Genomic DNA, 16,821 nt, shown 5'->3' on the forward strand with positions numbered 1-16,821 from the left:
CAACTTCCGGCTTCCGGCAGCGCGCCGCTTCTGGCTGCGCAGGCGCGCGGGTCAGAGGTCAGCGCGGCCCCGCCCACAGACGCTCCAACTTCTGGCTGTGGCGGCGGCGGCGGTGGAGAGCCCGGGGCGGCGGCTGTGAGCGAGGGCCGGCGGGCGGGCGGGTCCCCTCTTGCCCGGGAGGCTGGAGCACCTTCGTGGGCCCCGGCGGGACCGGGACCGGGGCGCGGGCGGGTGCGGGACGGCTCCCCCGGGCTGACGCCGGCCGCCCTCCGCCCCGCAGGCCATGGTGCTGGCTGCCGTGGAGCGCGTGGTGCGGCTGCAGAGGGAGCCGGCGCGGATCCGCAACATCTGCGTGTTGGCGCACGTGGACCACGGTGAGCGTGTGTGTGTGTGTGTGTCTGTGTCTCAGTGTGTGTGTAGTGTGAGTGCGTGTCCTGTCCCGGGACATTGCTCTCCGGGCTGCCTCGCGTGTGAGTATGGAGGCGAGTGTGTCCCAGAACCTCCGTGTGCGTGCTGTCCCCGTGAACTGTGGTGAGGGACACTGCGTGTGTGAATGTGAATGTCACTGTGTGCCTCCATACCCGCGTGTTGGCATACATGGGCCAGGGAGGGCCGGTGTGTGTGTGTGTGTGTGTGTGTGTGTGTGTGTGTGTGTGTGTCCTGGGACATCTACAAGCTGGTGCATATGGAGCCCCAGAGAGAGTTGGCATTCAAATTCAGGGCGTGCGTGTGTGTGTGTGTGTGTGTGTGTGTGCGTGTGTGTGTCCTGGGACATCTACAGGCAAGTTCAGGGCTGGTGTGTGTGTGTGTGTGTGTAGAAGTCAGTTTTAAAGTTACTAAACTGACCCTCTGACCTGGAAGACCTGTTGTGATCTGATCGCCCAAGCAGGTGTTTTAATGGGTCTCCTCTGTACCAAATGTTGTTCCCATTCTGGTGCTTTGCATAAAGCAGAGTCAGTAGTATGGGCAATTGGCCCTGAGCCTTTATAGCATAATGCACGCACAGACTCCAGCATTGAACTTCTGCAGTTACCACCCATATTGATGTATAAGGTAACACTCCTTGAAGTCACCTGTTGTACAGTTTGAAGTGGTGTGGGCGTTAGTTGTGGTCTGTGGGAAAAGCTACTGCAACTTTCCTGGACTCTGGCATCGTTTCTAATTGGAGACTAGTTTGTATTGAGAGCTGCAAGTATGTGATGCTTCACAAACTGAACCACTCGGGATAGCGACAGGTCAGTAGGCTGAATTTCTTTCCTAAACAAATGTTTTCTTAAGGAAAGGTAGTTTTACTGGAAAATGCCAGTCAGGGTCATAGAAGGAAATATGGTCGGTCAGTGACAAAGGTCAAAAACCCTGCTCCGTCGCACTATGTAGGGCTGAGGCTTATGCTCTTCCTGATGGTGAGAAAGATCTAATGAAATGCTTGAAATTGTCTCTTAGATCTTGCTGGCCTCAGTCTAACAGGAAGTTTTTTGTCACAGCAGTTCTTAGGATCAGATATTAAGTTTGTTGGTACATTTTCCATCCTCCTTGTCCTGCCTCCCCTTGGAAAAACAATAATAGATTTGAATTAACATTGTTTCAACAGGAAAAACTACTCTGGTTGACTGTCTCATATCTAGCAATGGGATCATTTCCAGCCGGTTGGCAGGCAAGGTATGTTGCTTTTATTCAGAACTTTCAGTAAAGTACTGTAATAAACTGTTGGCCTGGTATACCCTTATGAATCATAGCTCTAAGGTGGAGTTGGCCTATAGTTTAGAATATAGATCATTAACCTTGCATGTGGCTGATCTGAGTTCAGTACTCAAGAATAAGCCCCAAGAACCACTGGGTGTAATCTCCCTACCCTAAACCCCTCCCCCCTCCCAAAAGAAACCCTAAGAGTAATTTGTGTATCTGAGATCCTGAGAAAAAGTTGCTTGTCTTTGCTTTGATTTTCTTATTATTATTTTCCATATCTCTCTTATTTGATTTTGGGCTATACCTTGTGGTTCTCAAGGCTTTTTCCTGGCTCTGTACCCAGGAATCACTCCTGGCCATGCTCAGGGGACCAGTTGGGTTCTGGGGATTGAACCTGGATCAGCCATGTATAAATCAAACACCCTATCCACTGTTACATCTCTCCAAACCATATCTATTATTTTCTGAGTGTAAGAAGAGGTTTTTTCTCAGCCAGATGATAATGGCATGATGGTGAAAGTTTTCACTGAGAGGGAAAGTTCTCAGGTGGATGAGTGGGGTGGCTTGAGAAGCTAGGCTGACTGGGATCAGCCCTGAGCACATTTGGGTGTGGCCCTAAAATATACAAGCAACAAAGCAAATATGATCAGTTGGAATTTACCCTCTGTTCAGACTCGCTGAACAGCCTCTGTCTGCCTCCTTACCGTGGCTGCCTTCTGTAGCCTGTCCCAGGCCCACCCTGTCATTTGGGCTTGGCCCTGGAGTGGGCAGCACTCTGGGGAGAGTGTGCTATGTGGGGGCTTCTTTGGAATGGGCTACAGAAAATACAACTCCCTTTCTCACCCCCTTTATTAGTGGTGTTAGTTTGAGCCACATCAGCAGTGCTCAGGGCTTACTCCTGATTGCCCTTAGGAATCAATCCTAGGAGCCTTGGAGGAGCATATGTGGTTTTTGGATCGAACCCAGGTCTGCTGCGTGCAGAGCAAGTGCCTTACCCTCTGTCCTGTCGCTCTGGCCCTCCCCTTCTCCCTTTTTAAAATTCAAGAGACTTTTTAGTTTAAAGACATCAGAGAGTCCAGAGTGATAGTACAGAGGGGAGGGCACTTGCCTTGCACATGGCAAGCACTACCAGCAGTAGCTGGGTGTGACTGGCGCACACACACACACACACACACACACACACACTCTCACACTCTCACACATACAACTCCCCCCCCACACACACACACTCTCACACTCAAACACACAACTCCCGAAAAAAGGTGTCAAAAACAAAAAGTATCCATATGGGGCCTCTCCCGAATACTGTCTGATTCATGGCGTGGGGCGTATGTTGCCTTTCCAGTTGCGGTACATGGACAGCAGAGAAGACGAGCAGGTCCGAGGCATCACCATGAAATCCAGCGCCATCTCCCTGCATTACACAGACAGTGAGTCACCCCTCAGCCCCAGGCAGGATGTGTCACTCAGCCTTCCTTTCCCTGAACTCCTCGCCTGCCTGAGTTTCTTTCCATTTTCCACACTGGGACTAGTTTCAGAGTTGTGGGTCTTGTGCAGGTATTCTCAGGTGAGGAAAGTGTCATGTGTACCCAGCATTGAGATCATGATGTAAACTTGCATTCCAGGCAGAGAGGAATACCTCATCAATCTGATAGACTCCCCGGGGCACGTCGATTTCTCCTCTGAGGTTTCCACCGCTGTGCGCATCTGTGATGGCTGCATTATTGTGGTGGATGCAGTGGAAGGAGTATGCCCACAGGTAGGGAGCGGAAATGGGGGAAGGGACCAGGCTTCACACTAGGATCAATACATTTGTTTTATCGTGTGTTGTTTTTTTAAATAAATTCTCTCATTGAGTCAACGTGAAATATACAGTTAAAAAGTTGTTCATGATTGAGTTTCGGTCATACAATGTCCACAAACCCCCAGGACACATTTCCCTCTACCAGTGTCCCCAGTTTCCCTCCTGCCCTCACCCCTGCCTGCCTCTGTAATAGACTTTTCTATCTCTCTCTCTTTATCTCTCTCACTCATTCGCTTGCTCACTCGCTCGCTCACTCTTTCCCTTTTAAACACTTGTAGGTTTGCAGTATGGTTACTGAAGGGGTATCATGCTATCTATCACTTTACCTCCTTTCAGTACCCAGTCCTTATTCAGAGTGATTATTTCCAACTATCACCAGGACATTTTGTTGTTGTTGTTGTTGTTGTTGTTGTTTTGGGGCCACATCCAACAGTGCTCAGGGGTTACTCCTAGCTCTGTGCTCAGAAGTCGCTCCTAGCAGACTCAGGGGACCATATGGGGTGCTAGGGATTGAACCTGGGTCCGTTCCAGGTCAACTGCGTACGAGGCAAATGCCCTACCACTGTGATAATACATTTGTTTTTTACTTCACATCTAACTGTCCCAGTGTTGTCATGAAAATAGGGAATTATGGAATTAGGGCCAGAAGCAAGGAAGGGGCGGCCTTTCTGGGGAATGTTCTGGTTTTGAGCTGATGGTGGTGGTGATGGTGTAGCGAGAGAGAAACATCTGCCCTTTGGAAACAAACCCTGGCACCGTTTCTTATATATATATAGTTCTTTAGTATATGAGTGTCTCATACATTCCTGTCTTATGTATAGAAGTAAACCTGACTATGAAAATGAGCTCATTATTAATCCAAAATTCTACTGCCCTGTTTAAAATTATGTCTTAACCATTTTTTCTTTTGTTTTAATTAGACACAGGCAGTTCTGCGGCAAGCTTGGCTCGAAAACATACGCCCAGTCCTAGTGATTAATAAAATTGATCGCTTGATAGTAGAGCTGAAGTTCACCCCACTTGAGGCCTATTCTCACCTCAAGAATATTTTAGAACAGGTAATTTAACCTTTCTTGTTTTTTTGTTTTGTTTTGTTTTTGTTTTTGGGTCATACCTGGCAGCGCTCAGAGTTTTCTCCTGGCTCCACGCTCAGAAATCGCTCCTGGCAGGCTTGTGGGACCATATGGAATGACAGGATTCACACACACACACACACACACACACACACACACACACACACACACACACACACCTCCCCCCCACACACACACCTCCCAAAAAAAGAAAAAAGTGGAGTTTCAGGTCCTGAGTGGAGTAGAGCAAACCATTGCCACAGAAAGTGAGGCTCTAGTGTGCGGAAGTTTTCCTGCTGTCATAGAAGTGGGCAGGACAGGAACCTTTGAGGGCACCTTCCCACTGCTGCACACAGATGCAACAAGCCATGGATGATCGGTTTGATGCTTTCTGGCCGATTGTTTGGTTTTTTGATTTTAAAGCAGAGTAGTATAGGCGCTCATCTGCAGATGGATTTCCCAAGCATGCACTCACATAGATGGTTGTGGAGCCAATGAGCTCCTGGGTGTTCATCATGAGTACAGAGGAAAATGATCTTAACTTGCAGAGTGTAGTTGGAGGATAATGAGAAGTCCTGAACATGCTTGGAGAGTTGTGGGGGCACACTAGCTTGAAGGATCCATTTTCTGAAGGGAGGAAGTGATGGTGGTAGGACAGCCTCTGTGGTCTCATTTCCTGCCAGGAGGTGCCACACCCAAACCTGCCATGTGAAGAAGATTGGTGATGTTTTCCCAAGGAAATGGGCTTATTTCCTACAATGTAGGGCATGTACATGACTTCGAAATAATTGGTTCTGTGTGTCTTTAAGGTGAGATCAGATCATTGATTGGGAGTGGAAGCAGTTGGGTAGAGTTGGAAAATGCATCTGGAAAGTGGTAAAGATCTCAAGGAACTGATGTGGGGCACAGACAGAAAGTTGAGTGAGGGCTCAGAGTAGGATTAGAGCGCAGGTGCTCTAATGACACAATGACGCAAGTCCCTATGACAGCAAGCAGAAGTGACGCAGGCATGTTTGCACAGACTAATGAGAGTCTCAGGTACTAGGTGATAGGCCTCACAGTCTGGGGGTTTGGAAAAATGAAGCTAAGTTTTTGATGTGGAATTTAGTCGTGGAAAATCAATGTCACCTCCCAGCTGATAGCTCTGATGTCCTGCTCCTGGGCTTGGTCAGGATGAGGCATGTCTCCAACCACAAACGCACAAAATTTCAGAAGGACTGACTCTGCCATTTCACGTCTCTCCTAGATAAATGCACTCACAGGAACTCTTTTTACTTCTAAAGTCCTAGAAGAGAGAGCAGAGAGAGAGTCTGAATCCCAAGTGATCGCAAACTCTGAGCAAGGCATGCAGGTGTATGACTGGAGCACCGGCTTGGAAGACACGGATGACTCTCACCTTTACTTTTCTCCTGATCAGGGCAATGTGGTGTTTGCAAGTGCCATTGATGGCTGGGGCTTTGGGTAAGCCTGCTTCGAATTAATTGATTGTATTGTGTATACAGAAAAAATTGTTTTGTATGTTAGTGGGGGAACCATATCCAGTGGTGTTCAGGAATCATTACGGTGCTCATAGGACTAACTAGGGTGCCAGAAATTCAACCTGGTTGGCCACAAGCCAGGCAGATGCTCTCCCCTTGGGACTATGGCTCTGGCCCCATGGACGGAATTTTTACTGAGCCTTTTATTTTAAAATAAAAAACCCTTTGCCTGTGGTGGCATCTTGTAAAACTATCTGCTATAACCATGTGTATTGGCCCAGTCCACTGCCCCCTCATCCTGCCTGCTGCTCTGCTGTGGCTGTGCTCCTTTCACTCTGACTTGAATGCTAATGCTTCTTTCAGAATCGAGCACTTTGCCAACATCTACAGTAAGAAAATCGGCATCAGAAAGGAAGTTCTTCTGAAAACCTTGTGGGGAGATTATTATATAAACATGAAGGCTAAGAAGATCATGAAGGTGGACCAGGTAATAATGGTGCACATACCTTTCTTTTTTTAGTATACAGAAGCGAGCACAAGGTGCCCATATCTTTCTGTGACAGTAAGACTTTTGACTCTGAGAACCTTGAGGGCTGTAATTTGGCTCTGGTTCATGTAGGTCACTCCAGGAAGGACTCAGTAAGCAAACCTTCGAGCTCATGAGGAATATCTAGTATTGGTTAAGAGTTCTTTGAGTAAAATCTATGACGTAGGGGCCAGAGAGATAACATGGAGGTAAGGCGTTTGCCTTACATACAGAAGGGCGGTGGTTTAAATCCCGGCATCCCATATGGTACCCCGTGCCTACCAGGAGCGATTTCTGAGCAGAGAGCCAGGTGCGACCCAAAAAAAACAAACAAACAAAAAAAAATCTATGACATAGTGCCTTTATTTTTCTTCCCCGAAAGAAGCAGAAAACTTAAGATCCAGGCATTTGAAAGACGCGCGCACACGCACGTGTGTGTGTGTGTGTGTGTGTGTGTGTGTGTGTGTGTGTGTGTGTGTGTGTGCAGGGCCATTTCTGGTGACTCAGGCCTTACTCTTGCTCTGCACTTGCACTCAATGATCATTCCTGGTAGGCTGGGGGTTGGGGGGAACCATATATGGTGCCGGGGATACATCCCCATGGCCATGTACAAGGCAAACACCTTACCTGCTGTACTGTCTTTCTGGATCATACATTATGCATTTGTTTGACTATTCTAAACTTCTGAGTACATTGGGTTTTGGACCATACTTGCCAGTATTCAGGGCTTACTTAGGGCTCTGTGCTCAGGGATTATTGCAAGGGTCAGGTTCCCCCCTCTACCTTGGCCAGGTACAAAGTCCACTTTTTACCTGCTCAGCTTTAGATAATCATTCTACTAGCATTGGGCATAGCTTTTCTTCCTGTCTCCCCCCTACTGTCTCCCCTATGTTTTGATACTATCAGTAAAGTTCTTTGTATGGTGGTTTGGGGGTTTGGTTTGGTTTGGTTTAGGTTTTGGTTTTGGGGCCACAGCCAGTATTGCTTAGAGGTTACCACTGGTTCTGTGCTCAGAGATCATTCCTGGTAGGCTCAGGGAACCATATCCATATGGGATGTTGGAGATTGAACCCAGGTCAGCCACATGCAAGGTAAATGCCCTATCCACTGTGCTATCTCTCTGGCCCTATACAGTGATTTTTTTTAAAATGTGTTTGGAAGTATAAATTAATTAGCTATCAGAGCCAATTGCTTACTTTCCTGATACAGGTTGTGGGGAGTTCTAGAGTGTAGATATCAGTTTGTTTCTCAGCTCTCTGGGCTAGTGAGGAGATTCTTCCATGGCCGCTTCTTTTAGTCTTTTCCATGGTTTGTAAGAGAAATGGGACTTCACCAAAATATGTTTTTTTCTCTGAAATTGAGCTTTTCTCCTGCTTGCGATTGTTCTACAGAAGGGCCTTTGGAAAGGGTCTGCACACAGCCCCAGCCTCATGGGTGATGGGGTTTGCTTGTTCCATTCACACCTCCCATGGGAGCTGGACTCTGGGTTTCTGTTGATGGCAAGTTAGTGGCTACTCAGCACTTTTCTTCAGCGTGTCTGTGCTTCTGACATTCGACTGGCAAATTTAAAGTTAAATGAGTGAAAATTAGTCAAAGACAGAAAAACAGCAACAAAAGGTACATTTGAAATACTCAGAAACTTAGTATCTTTTTGTTTGTTTGCAGGCAAAAGGAAAGAAACCTTTGTTTGTACAGTTGATCCTGGAAAATCTATGGAGTTTGTATGATGCTGTTTTGAAAAAGTAAGACTATTGGGCAGTTGGTAGTTGGAGGTGTCAGTGTTCCTCCCTCTGCAGGCTGAGAAGCCAGTCTGGAAAGCTGAGATGGGCTGAAGAGATGGGAGAGCGGGCCGGTGCTTGCCTTCCATACATCTGGTTTCAATCTCTAGTATCCCATATGGTCCCTTGAGCACCACTAGGAATGATTCCCGAGTACAGAGCCAAGAGTAATGTAATACCTGAGCATTGCCAGTTGTGGGCCCCTACCTTGGGTGGGGGGGAATCATCTGGAACACTGAAAGATGAGCAAAGACGGGATGTACAGTGAGCTGACTGCAGGGCTGAGACTGGAGAGGCGCCTGTGCAGTCCTGGGTACTGGTGAGGAGCACAATCCCGGGTAGGAGGGGAGGCCAGCGGTAAAGGCCAGAGACCACCACTGAGCTTTTTCAATTAGAAAAGGGCAATGTGGGCCCAAGAGATAGTACAGGATAGACGCAGCTTGCCTTGCATTTGTCATCCCCTGTTCCATTCTCGGCACAGCATTATGTTCCCCAGCACCATCATGATCCCTGAGCATAAACTGGGTGTGGCCCAAAAACATGTGAAAGGAATTGTGGTCGGAAACATGTTTGATACTAGGATGTTCCATGAGCAGCTCAGGAAAGAGACTGTCAGATAGAAGTAGAAGAGAATGTTTGTTTCAGTGAGTTTACCCCTCATTCTTTCTAGGGGTGGAGTAATAGCTTTTAGAAGCCTTTGTTGATAGGCCTTCCTGCCTCAGCATTGTATAAGGGACTGTGGGTTAGTGCCTCTGGGGGACACTTTAAAGAAAGGGACAGTTTGTGTTTTGCTTTTGTCTTATTTGTATGTTTTGGGCCCACCAGGGGATGTTCTAAGCATACTCTAGGTGACCTATGCTCAATGATCATTCTTGGTGAGACCTGGGGACCACATAGGGTGCAGGGCAGAAAGAGGTAGTTTTCATTTGAAGGTACAGTGTAGAAACTGGAGGAGCCCCCATCCATCAGATTTCGTTTTCTGTGCAAAATGTCATAGTTAGGAATGGGTGGGTTAAAACATATTAACTTCCTTCTTCCTCATTGTCCCCTTCATAGCTCTGACTCTCCTTCACCTTGTTTGTTTGCTTATAGAGACGTAGAGAAGATCGACAAGATCGTGACCTCCTTAGGACTGAAAATGGGAGCTCGAGAGGCACGCCACTCAGACCCGAGGGTCCAGATCAATGCCATCTGCAGCCAGTGGCTGCCTGTGTCCCGAGCTGTGCTTGGTATCCTTTAGAACAGGCTGAGTCAGTGCTTGCTCTCACAGCATCAGGGAAAACTTACTAGCTTGCAGGCCAGTAGGAAAGTTGGTCTTCTGAGTTCACTTAGCGAACCCTCAGGAAACTCATTAACTGGCTATTTTGTGACAGGGTCACAGCAGAACTGGAGCAGGTGTTTGTAGGCATTGGCTGAGTTAATGCCTGATGTGCTCCATAAAGGGCTGCTCTTTCTGGTCCATCGGTACTTCCCACAAACACATTTGATTGAGTTACTCTGAAGTCGTGTCGTCTTCTTTCTAGTGGGTCTCGAGTGGACACGGGCTCCACCAGCTGTGTCTATCACAGAGGGACTGTGGCTGTCTTCATCACAAGTTCCATGTACTGCATCGAGGAAGAGTGTTGAAGACTTGGGGTTCGAAGGGAGCAGATTAGTCTAGCCAACTAGACTCCCATTTCCTTCCTCTGTCCCATGATCCAGCCAGCGTACTTTCAGGAGGGTCTTCTCTGGCGTCTGGATAGTCTGTTTTACTGTGTTTTAGATGTGAGGTGAAAGGTCAGTTTGCCTTCTGCGGGATCTGGGCACTTCCTGTCAAGACAGAAAATCCCCATAGTGGTAGTGCCTCAGCCACTCTGTGTCTAGTGTTCTAAATCCTTAACAACAGCTGTCAGCTATGGTGTGCCAGAAGCTTCCCAGTCCCCTGGAGATCACAGCCGAGAGAGTGGAGAGACTGATGTGTCCCGGCTCCCAGCCCTTCGACACTTTGCCTTCCGAGACCCAGGCACTGAAAGCAGGTGAGCACAGTTGTGCACAGTCTGGGAACTCCTGTTTCTCCTCTCGTTTCTCTCCTTTTGGGGCCTCTCTGGCTTTATGCTCAGAGATCATCTGTGGTTCCAGGAATCAAAGCCAAGCCTCCCTCATACAGGACCTGAATTTAGTCTGTCTGTCTGTCTGTCTCTCTCTCTCTCTCTCTCTCTTTAGTCTCTCTCTCTCCCCCCCCCCAGTCCCACCCCATGTTTGATTGTTTTACTGACATTCCTGCTGTTTTAATAATGGGAAAATGGTCACTTTTTTCCTTGTCTCTTTAGCTTTTATGAAATGTGGAAGTGAAGATACCGATCCGGTTATTATCTTCGTTTCCAAGATGTTTGCGGTGGATGCTAAAGCACTTCCTCAGAACAAGCCCAGGTAAGAGGAAAGGGAAGTGGGGCTTAATGGCACACAACAGGCTCTGGTGCCCTTCATCCAGGCTTCCTCCTGGCAGCACCTTTGCAGGAAAGACTTCAAGCTGTTAGCCCTGGGGCCTGGGAAAAGGCCTGGAGCAAGAGGGAGAAGCCACAGGTGACTTGTAATGTTATATACTTCCTGGGCAAGTGTCTGTGTCTGCTTCAGTGCCCAGACAGCAGAAGCCTCCCTGCCAGTGGTTGTGGAGATAGGACAGGTCCCTTCATCTTCTGGAGTCTCTCCTGCATCCCCTCTCACTGGCTGCCTCCCATTTGGATTCTGGGCATTACTGTAGTGACTGCCTGACTGGCCTTGGCCTTCTTGGTCTCTACCTGCCTTTCCACCTGTACTTGGCCTTCAGTGTCATCTTTGTGCTGGACTCTAAGGCATTGGCTGTCTCTTCTGCTTTACAGTCCTTGATTCTCATTGCCTTGGGCTCTTTGATCCCAGACTGAAAGGTCAATAGTGATGATTTGATTTCAGTTTTACTTTCTCCCAAGGTTCCTCCAAGCAAGCTTTCATTTGATACCACAAAATACTGTGCATTTTGTATAAACTTTATATTGATATCAAGTGGCACAACTTTTCTTTTGTTAATAACCATAGTTAAAATTTCATGTAACAAAAAAAAATTTTTCATGTAACATGCTGACCCAGGTATGTACTGCTGATGGCTCCCACTTTAATGTGACTTAATGCAAATAGCCATACCGGTATCAACATTGAAATTATAATATTTAAATAAATACTGAATACATAATGTGCAACTGTCACAGAAACAAAAATACACGGGCAAATGAAGTTTGTATACCACGGGAATGTTAAGTACACTCAGATCATTCTAGTGGTACTGGAGACCCAGCATAGCCTTAACTACAAGCAATTTTTTAGTTTATGGATTTTTTTAAAATTCCTTCTGCCCTTCACTCCTCGATGAACAGCAATTCTCTCTTCTTTCTCCATCTGTAAAAGATCCTGTTTTCTTTCATTTTTCAAAAGAAAAGCCATATTTTATTCAGTGCTTTCCTCACGATTATTAATAATTAGTTGGATCATTTTTTATTCCAAGGATGTCCCAGGACAAAGAGTTGAGTGAATGAATGGGGAGTGAATAGCAGAGAGCGAATGTGCGAATACGGTCTGCATTAGCTCTGCAGCCCATTCCCCATTGCTGTTTCAGCATGCCAGGGAGTCTCCCAAAGATAGAGTTAGTTGATTCCAGAAATTTTGCAGAATTGGAAAACTGCTCATGGGTTTTAAACACTATATCATTTAAAATTCCTTTGTGAATCCATCTTTTATTTCTGTGGTGACAATATTCTTAAACGCCTATTACCAATTATAGGTTCCATGAATATTTTTCTTAAATACCATGTGTTTTGCTGATGTGAATCTTATTTCTGGTAATGCTTTCTTGTTCCATTATATTGTTTTACTGAACTTACTTGATTGGTAATCATTGTCAATTTTCACAATTCCATTATGCATTGTTAACTGTTTTCTTAATTGCTACTGTGTTAGATCATAGTTACCTGCTGTTTTCTATCTGTTTCTTGATGGTCTTTTGTCTGTTGTGTGTTTTTCCATGTCAGCTTTGTTGTATTTGTATTTGTATTATTTTGTTTTGTTGTTTTGTTTTCAATATGGGGAAAGACTCCCTTGGGATCTTGCTTGCTGTCGTTTTACCCTTCTTATATTGAATACACAGTCCAGGAATTTCACAGAGCTCTTTTCTCTCTGTCACCTGGAACATGAGGTTATATGATGACATCCAACCCAAAACAAAGGTGTTCCCCCATCTTTCTCTTTCCTTTAAACCTCTTCCTTTGATATGTAAAAGCCCATCTGGATCTCTTGACCTTTCCCCTCGTGGTGAATTGGTATTGATTTCATTTTAAAAATGAGCAGTCTGGCTTTGGTGGGCTTAGAGGGACTACAAGGTGAAAAGCAGAGTGCCTCCATGACTCTCCTGGTTGCCTTGGTTTATTAATCCCTCATGGCTACCCTACCTTCATCAGACCCATCCACCTGGGGTTAGAAATACATGGTGCATGGGGTGATCTCACACCATGAGATTTATTTTGCAACTGGCACTCGAACAGCAACCCAAGGACCCAAAAAGACCCCCAATGATGGTGAGTGGCTCGACCTTCTGGTGCGTAATCATTATGACAACCTCCTTCAGATAGACTGAATGTGCAGTGCCCTTCACCAGAACATCAGTGCACATGCCCTTGTTCTGGACCTGGCAGAGGCCCCCACAGGCAGGACAGAGTAGGCAGTGACTCAGAAGAGAGAGCAGCATTTCAGAAGCCAATGCCATTCGCCTTCTACCAAAGGTACTTTGTGCAAGGACCTCGGCACCCCCAACCTTCAGCAGCTCAGCAAGGTCACTGATGGTGTAGAAGCAAAAGAGAAAGCCCCTTTAGAGGGGGACGACAGCAGGGAGAGGAACAGGTTCCCCCACCCAGATTCTTGCCCAGGAACTGAAAGTCTTTCCATCCCAGAAAACTTCCATCAGTCTGCTGTAGAAGGAGAAGATGGAAATCCAAGCCCAGCTGTAGCCCAATTGAGAAGCTGCTTTAAGAACCTCCTGTAAACTTTCCTCTTGATCCTATTTGCAGTGGTCATTATATTGCTGCTTAAACTGTGTTTTACCTGTATAGATTTTAATAGCTACTATTTTGTTCTATGCCCCACTGCAAACAGATAATTTAGTATCCAACTTCAGTGGTTTTAAAAGTATTTTGCACAGTTCCAGAGGAATGCATATTGTTGTTAGATTCGTTGTTTGTTTGTTTGTTTGTTTGTTTTGATGGGAGGTTGGGCCACACCTGATGGCACTCAGGGGTTACTCCTGGCCCTACACTCAAATCACTCCTGGCAGGCTCAGAGGACCATATGGGATATGGGATGCTAGAGATCGAACCCGGGTCCATTCCATGTCAGTCACACTCAGGGCAAACAAATGCCCTACCACTGTGCTATTGCTCCAACTCCTGTTGTCAGATTTTTAATGGTTCTCAGCTATCCTATTGGAAATGTTTTCTCAATTGCTGCAATGCAATAAGTAGCAACTTATTTTTAAATTATGTCTGCAAAAATATTCTAATGCCTTTGTCCACGGAACTTGATGTAAAAGGAATACAGTGCTCATAAGAATGTTTTAGCAAACTTATTTTCAAACTATATATATATATATATATATATCTGCAAAAATGTTCTTGCAATTTTTTTTCAGTAATAACTTTATTTTTTCAGTTAGCATAATCGACCCACAGTATAGCATATTAAGTCATAAAGTACAAATCCAAGGAAGGTATAACTCTAAGTTACAAAATGTTGGCAGGTCAATACAGTACTCTTTTAATACAATAAATCTTTTTTGGTTTGGGTCATGTTTTATTTGACAGTGATAATTTTCACTCCAATGATGTCATTTTTCTTTTTATTTTTGTTTTTGTTTTTGTTTTTTGGGTCACATCCGGCAGCGCTTAGGGGTCACTCCTGGCTCTATGCTCAGAAATCGCTCCTGGCAGGCACGGGGGACCAAATGGGATGCTGGGATTCGAACCACTGTCCTTCAGCATGAAAGACAAATGCCTTACCTCCATGCTATCTCTCCGGCCCTGAGGTCAATTTTCAATACCAAATCAAAGCATTGGCTTTTAATAGTGATTTATAGAAGAGCAAATCTTAGACGAATGTTTTCTGATTAGACATTTTCTCTATTTAAAGTAAGCTCCCATGTGCTAGCTCTCTTCCTGAGGCAGGAAAACGGGTGTGTGAAGAGGTGGCTCTGCCCTGTTTGGTCTGCTCCAAATCTGGGGGATTTCCTGGGAGTGGAAAGCTTTATGACAATTCTGCCTCTTGGTTCATAAAGAAACGGCTGCATTTATGCATAAACACTTGAGAATCCTCAAAATCAGGTGCTAATTTCAGCAACACTGATGGACAATTCCTTTTTATTTAGAAGCCCTGCACCACTTTATATTGATCAAAAGTCACACAGACTTATTAGGTTATTAGAAATTTTGGGGGGTGGGGGGGTTGGATCATGCCCGACAGCACTCGGATTACTCCTGGCTCTACGCTCAGAAATCATTCCTGACAGACTTAGGGGACCATATGGCATGCCGAGATTCAAACCACCATCTGTCCTGGATTCGATGCATGCATGGCAAATGTCCTACCGCTGTGCTATCTCTCTGGCCTTAGAAATTTCTTTTTTTAAACTAGACCATAGTAATCCTTTTCAAAGAGCAAATAAATATATTGCCAGTTTGCTGACACCTGGGAAAAAGGCTGCTATGGCTGATTCTCATTTCTCTGCATATGCCTTGCCTGCCATGGGCATTCTAATGCTTTTTTCTTGCCAATTTCTCAGTCTCAGTATTCAATTTATGAATGACCCATTCCACTGTTTCATGCCCTTACTGGCATTTGAGGAGATGGTGGTTGCCATAAGCCTTCAAAATAGTTGCTGAGAATGATGCCCTTCACAGCAATGATGGCTTCTTGTGTGAGAGTAGTTTTTTTTGAGTGTTGAGGATGTGGATTGTATATAAATCTTTCATCTACTGCCATCATATTTGTAAATGAAATAATGGTGGATGTCAGCTCCATTGTTTCCTCAACAGGATCAACTACAGAATGTTCTTACTTGTATATCTTGGTTCTCACTGCACAATAAGAGACTTGACCTGGCTGACAGGCTCCACTCGGTGTTGAGCAAGTACAGGCTGTGCAGTTTCCCCAAGGTATCAACATGCTTGCACAGCACATCCACGCCCACCACCTGGGGTTTGTGGGGTTCCGGTACTTTTGCATGGCAGCCTTCAACACAGTCTCCCACTGGTGGTCAATCCAGATCTTCATGGGGTGACCCAGAGAACACTGAAGCCAGAATGGCCCCCAGCTGGCCAGCGACACAGTGCACAGACACTGTTGAGCCCGATGCCAGAGCCACCCAAGCACCTTTCCTTCAGCCAGCTCATCTAGTGATTTTGTTTAGAGAAATTTATGGAAAAGCAACTTGGATGCTATAGATTTGAATTACAGTGTTTAGTGTAAGAGTATTTAAGAATTTTCAAATTAGGGGCCGGCGAGGTGGCGCTAGAGGTAAGGTGTATGCCTTACAAGCGCTAGCCAAGGAAAGGACCACGGTTCGATCCCCCGGCGTCCCATATGGTCCCCCCCAAGCCAGGGGCAATTTCTGAGCGTGTAGCCAGGAGTAACCCCTGAGCATCTAACGGGTGTGGCCTGAAAAACCAAAAAAAAAAAAAAAAAAAAAAGAATTTTCAAATTAAATATATCTGCAGATGGGGCCGGGCGGTGGCGCTAAAGGTAAGGTGCCTGCCTTGCCTGCGCTAGCCTTGGACGGACCGAGGTTCTATCCCCCGGTGTCCCATATGGTCCCCCCAAGCCAGGAGCAACTTCTGAGCACATAGCCAGGAGTAACCCCTGAGCGTTACCGGGTGTGGCCCAAAAACCAAAAAAAAAAAAAATATATATCTGCAGAAAGGTGTTCTAATCTTAATGTTTCAGAGAAGTCAATGAAAAATTATAATATGTATAAGACAAATATTTGGAAAAATGAATATGTATGCACAACCTTACCTTTGATGCTTTCACAGCCAACTTTTACTGTGCCTATGCAAAATAACAGTCATGCTTCTAAGTTCTGATCTGGGATTTCTGCCTCTGGTGGAGAAAAGTAGAACAAAACTTTTGTATTGTAGCCTTTCACAGTTTTTTTCTTTTGTTTCATTTTGAACAGAAAGGATGGAATTGTAAGATGGTGCCCATCTATTAACCCAAAACAAAGTCATTCAACATCTTCCTCTTTCCTTTAAACCTCTTCCTTGAATATGTAAAAGCCCATCTTGATTACTTGGCCTTCCCCCTCCTAGTGAATTGGTTTGATTTAATGTGTAAAAAAAAGGGGGGGGGCAGTCTGTTGTCCCAACACAACTGGTCAGCCACATGCAAAAAGGTAAAAAAGGTGAACTTGGACTCCATCTAACACCAT

The 16,821-nt window shown here is 45.7% G+C and overlaps 1 protein-coding gene and 1 pseudogene across 1 annotated transcript in view; one reads left to right on the plus strand and one right to left on the minus strand.

The window, feature by feature from the left end:
* The first annotated feature begins 283 nt into the window (after window positions 1-283).
* Window positions 284-16,821, plus strand: part of EFL1 (elongation factor like GTPase 1) — a 36,864-nt gene continuing 20,326 nt past the window's right edge. Inside the window, 11 exon segments of the mRNA XM_049783279.1 lie at window positions 284-374; window positions 1,592-1,659; window positions 3,032-3,116; window positions 3,312-3,445; window positions 4,411-4,548; window positions 5,810-6,024; window positions 6,405-6,528; window positions 8,233-8,309; window positions 9,438-9,574; window positions 10,238-10,360; window positions 10,655-10,754. Coding sequence (XP_049639236.1) covers window positions 284-374; window positions 1,592-1,659; window positions 3,032-3,116; window positions 3,312-3,445; window positions 4,411-4,548; window positions 5,810-6,024; window positions 6,405-6,528; window positions 8,233-8,309; window positions 9,438-9,574; window positions 10,238-10,360; window positions 10,655-10,754 — 1,292 coding nt within the window.
* On the minus strand, window positions 15,112-15,668 carry LOC126022869 (PRELI domain containing protein 3B-like; annotated as a pseudogene).

The sequence above is a fragment of the Suncus etruscus genome, chromosome 11 (genome assembly GCF_024139225.1).
Source record: "Suncus etruscus isolate mSunEtr1 chromosome 11, mSunEtr1.pri.cur, whole genome shotgun sequence".
NCBI lineage: Eukaryota > Metazoa > Chordata > Mammalia > Eulipotyphla > Soricidae > Suncus > Suncus etruscus.